The 2,117-nt window shown below is 66.7% G+C and overlaps 1 protein-coding gene across 1 annotated transcript; it reads left to right on the forward strand.

Moving 5' to 3' along the window:
* The first annotated feature begins 264 nt into the window (after positions 1 to 264).
* LOC106817956 (translation initiation factor IF-2-like) lies at positions 265 to 903 on the forward strand. Its single transcript, XM_014822661.1, has one exon. The coding sequence runs from the start codon at positions 265 to 267 to the stop codon at positions 901 to 903; it is 639 nt and encodes a 212-aa protein (XP_014678147.1).
* Positions 904 to 2,117: the final 1,214 nt, after the last annotated feature.

Raw genomic sequence — 2,117 nt, forward strand, 5'->3', positions numbered from 1 at the left:
CGCCGTGAGAACGCCGCCGGCGCGGCCATCCGCTCCTGCCCTCCCGGCCGCCGTGAGAGCGCCGCCGGCAGAGCATGCCGACACCGCCGCCGCCCAATGGGGGCCCGGCGGACGTCCGGAGCGGCACCTCTTTGTAGGTGCCCCACTCCAGGCGGGGGCCGTGGGGTCAGGTCGATGGGCCTGGTGTGTGGCCTGCGACCGCCCCACGCTGCACGCCCGTGGCCCCGACGCGGAATTACACACGCGTCGTGGGCCGGTGGTGCGATGCCCCTTGTCGGCGAATGCGAGTTGTCTCCCCCGGACGATCGTGGAGGCACCCGGCTGGCCAGGGCACATCTCGCGACCGCCCCACAAAGCTGCGGGCAACTACCGGCGGGACCACTGGGCAACGTACATCCGGGCGAGAGATACCCGTCCCGTTTCGGGCGCCTCTCCGTCGGGGTACCCTGCCGCGGTCCGCTGACGCCCGCGCCGGCCTCGACCAGCGACGCCGACGACGGCCCCCGGCGATGGCCGCTCGTCGCCCTGCTACGAGCCGCCGCTGGGTCCGGCCTTGCTCGGATCGTGCGATCGACGGGCCCGCCATCCACGACGTGCCCGCCAGAGACCGAGCGCAGCGAGAGAGGCGGCGACCCCCCGTGGTGGCGATCCAGGCATCCGCCGACACCCGCGGCTCTGCGCGAACGACCCCCGCGCGCTCCGGCGAACGACCCCGCGGCGTCGGCCGACGCACCGCGGCTCGACGACGACACCCGCGGCGCTCGGCCGACGACCCGAGGCTCGGACGACGACCCCGCGGCTCGGACCGACGACCCGGCTGGCCGTCGGCCGACGACCACCGCGGCTCGGACGGACGACCCCCGCCGGCTCGGAGCCAGACGACCCCCGCGGGCTCGACGATGACCCCCGCCGGCTGGACGACGACCCCGCGCGTCGACGATGACCCCGCGGCTCCGCACGCAACGACCCGGGCCGCTCCGACGGGCGAACCCGCAGCTACCCCACCGGGCAGAATGGAGCGACATGGTGTCGATGGGGAGGATTTCGCGAATGTCGAGAGCCACACGCTTCGCCAGGCGATTATCTCAAACGCCATCTACAGACTGCAGCGTCAATTGAAAACGGCCTGGCCCTTTAGAGGCACGAGAAGGGGCACGCCGCAGCACTAACAGAGCCGCCCAGTAAAGAGGATATGGGTCACCTGCGCGAACGTCAACAGCGAAATACGCGGACCGCCTCCAGGGATATACAGACAGAGTAATCTATAATAGAGGGGGGATTCAGATTCAGTGTAATGATAAAAAGGACGCAGGATTTTCAACAGTGTAGTGATAATGGGCGGGGATTCGCAGTGTAGACTTATGAAGGCGGGGATTTTAAACTACGTGATGATTGTATGGTTGCGGGGATGTATTCTGTAAGTTCATCCGCGGATCTAGAATTGTAATTTTGTAGTCGCGGTATATTTCAATTGTAATTTAATTTGCGCGTAGGAATTTCTGTACTGTATACACTCGAGAGTGAGTCGACGCAAATCCAGGCTGACGACCGCTAGTAATTTCTTTGGGTTTTTTTTGTTTGGACGCGTCGAGCGCGAAAGAGCTTACCGCGCTAGAGGAAGGGGGGCGATGTAGCGGGCAGCCTGATTTGTGGCGCTCACCCGGGTCACGCCGGTGTGTGTGTGTGCGCCGCCGGCGGCGGGATAATGCGGCCGGCCGGGGATAGTGTTACCCGGGGGTGCAGTGGTGTCGCCGGCGCGAGATAGTGTGCGCGCGAAGGAGTGCGGGTGTGCGCAGGCGGCGAGATAGTGTACGCCGGGGGTGACGTGGTTGCTGCCGCGTCGGCCGAGATAAGTGTGCGGCGGGAGTGGGCGTGGTGTGCAGCTCGGCGCGAGATAGTGTACGCCGGGGTGTCGTGGTGTGCCGCGGCGGCGAGATATGTGGTGCGCCGGGAGTGCGTGGTGTGCGCCGGCACGGCGGGCGAGAGATGTGTGCGCCGGGGAGCGAGTGCGTGTGTGCGCCGGCGGCGAGATAGTGGTGCCGGGGTGCGTGGTACGGGCCACGCGACGCGCGGACTGAGCGGAGAATAGTAATCGCGCGGAGTGCGTGTGTGCGCTG

Source organism: Priapulus caudatus, unplaced genomic scaffold (genome assembly GCF_000485595.1).
Source record: "Priapulus caudatus unplaced genomic scaffold, Priapulus_caudatus-5.0.1 Scaffold1948, whole genome shotgun sequence".
NCBI classification, from domain to species: domain Eukaryota; kingdom Metazoa; phylum Priapulida; class Priapulimorpha; order Priapulimorphida; family Priapulidae; genus Priapulus; species Priapulus caudatus.

Excerpts from the sequence above, each read along its gene's own strand:
- LOC106817956 (XM_014822661.1), top strand. The coding sequence starts at position 265 with ATGCCCCTTGTCGGCGAATGCGAGTTGTCTCCCCCGGACGATCGTGGA.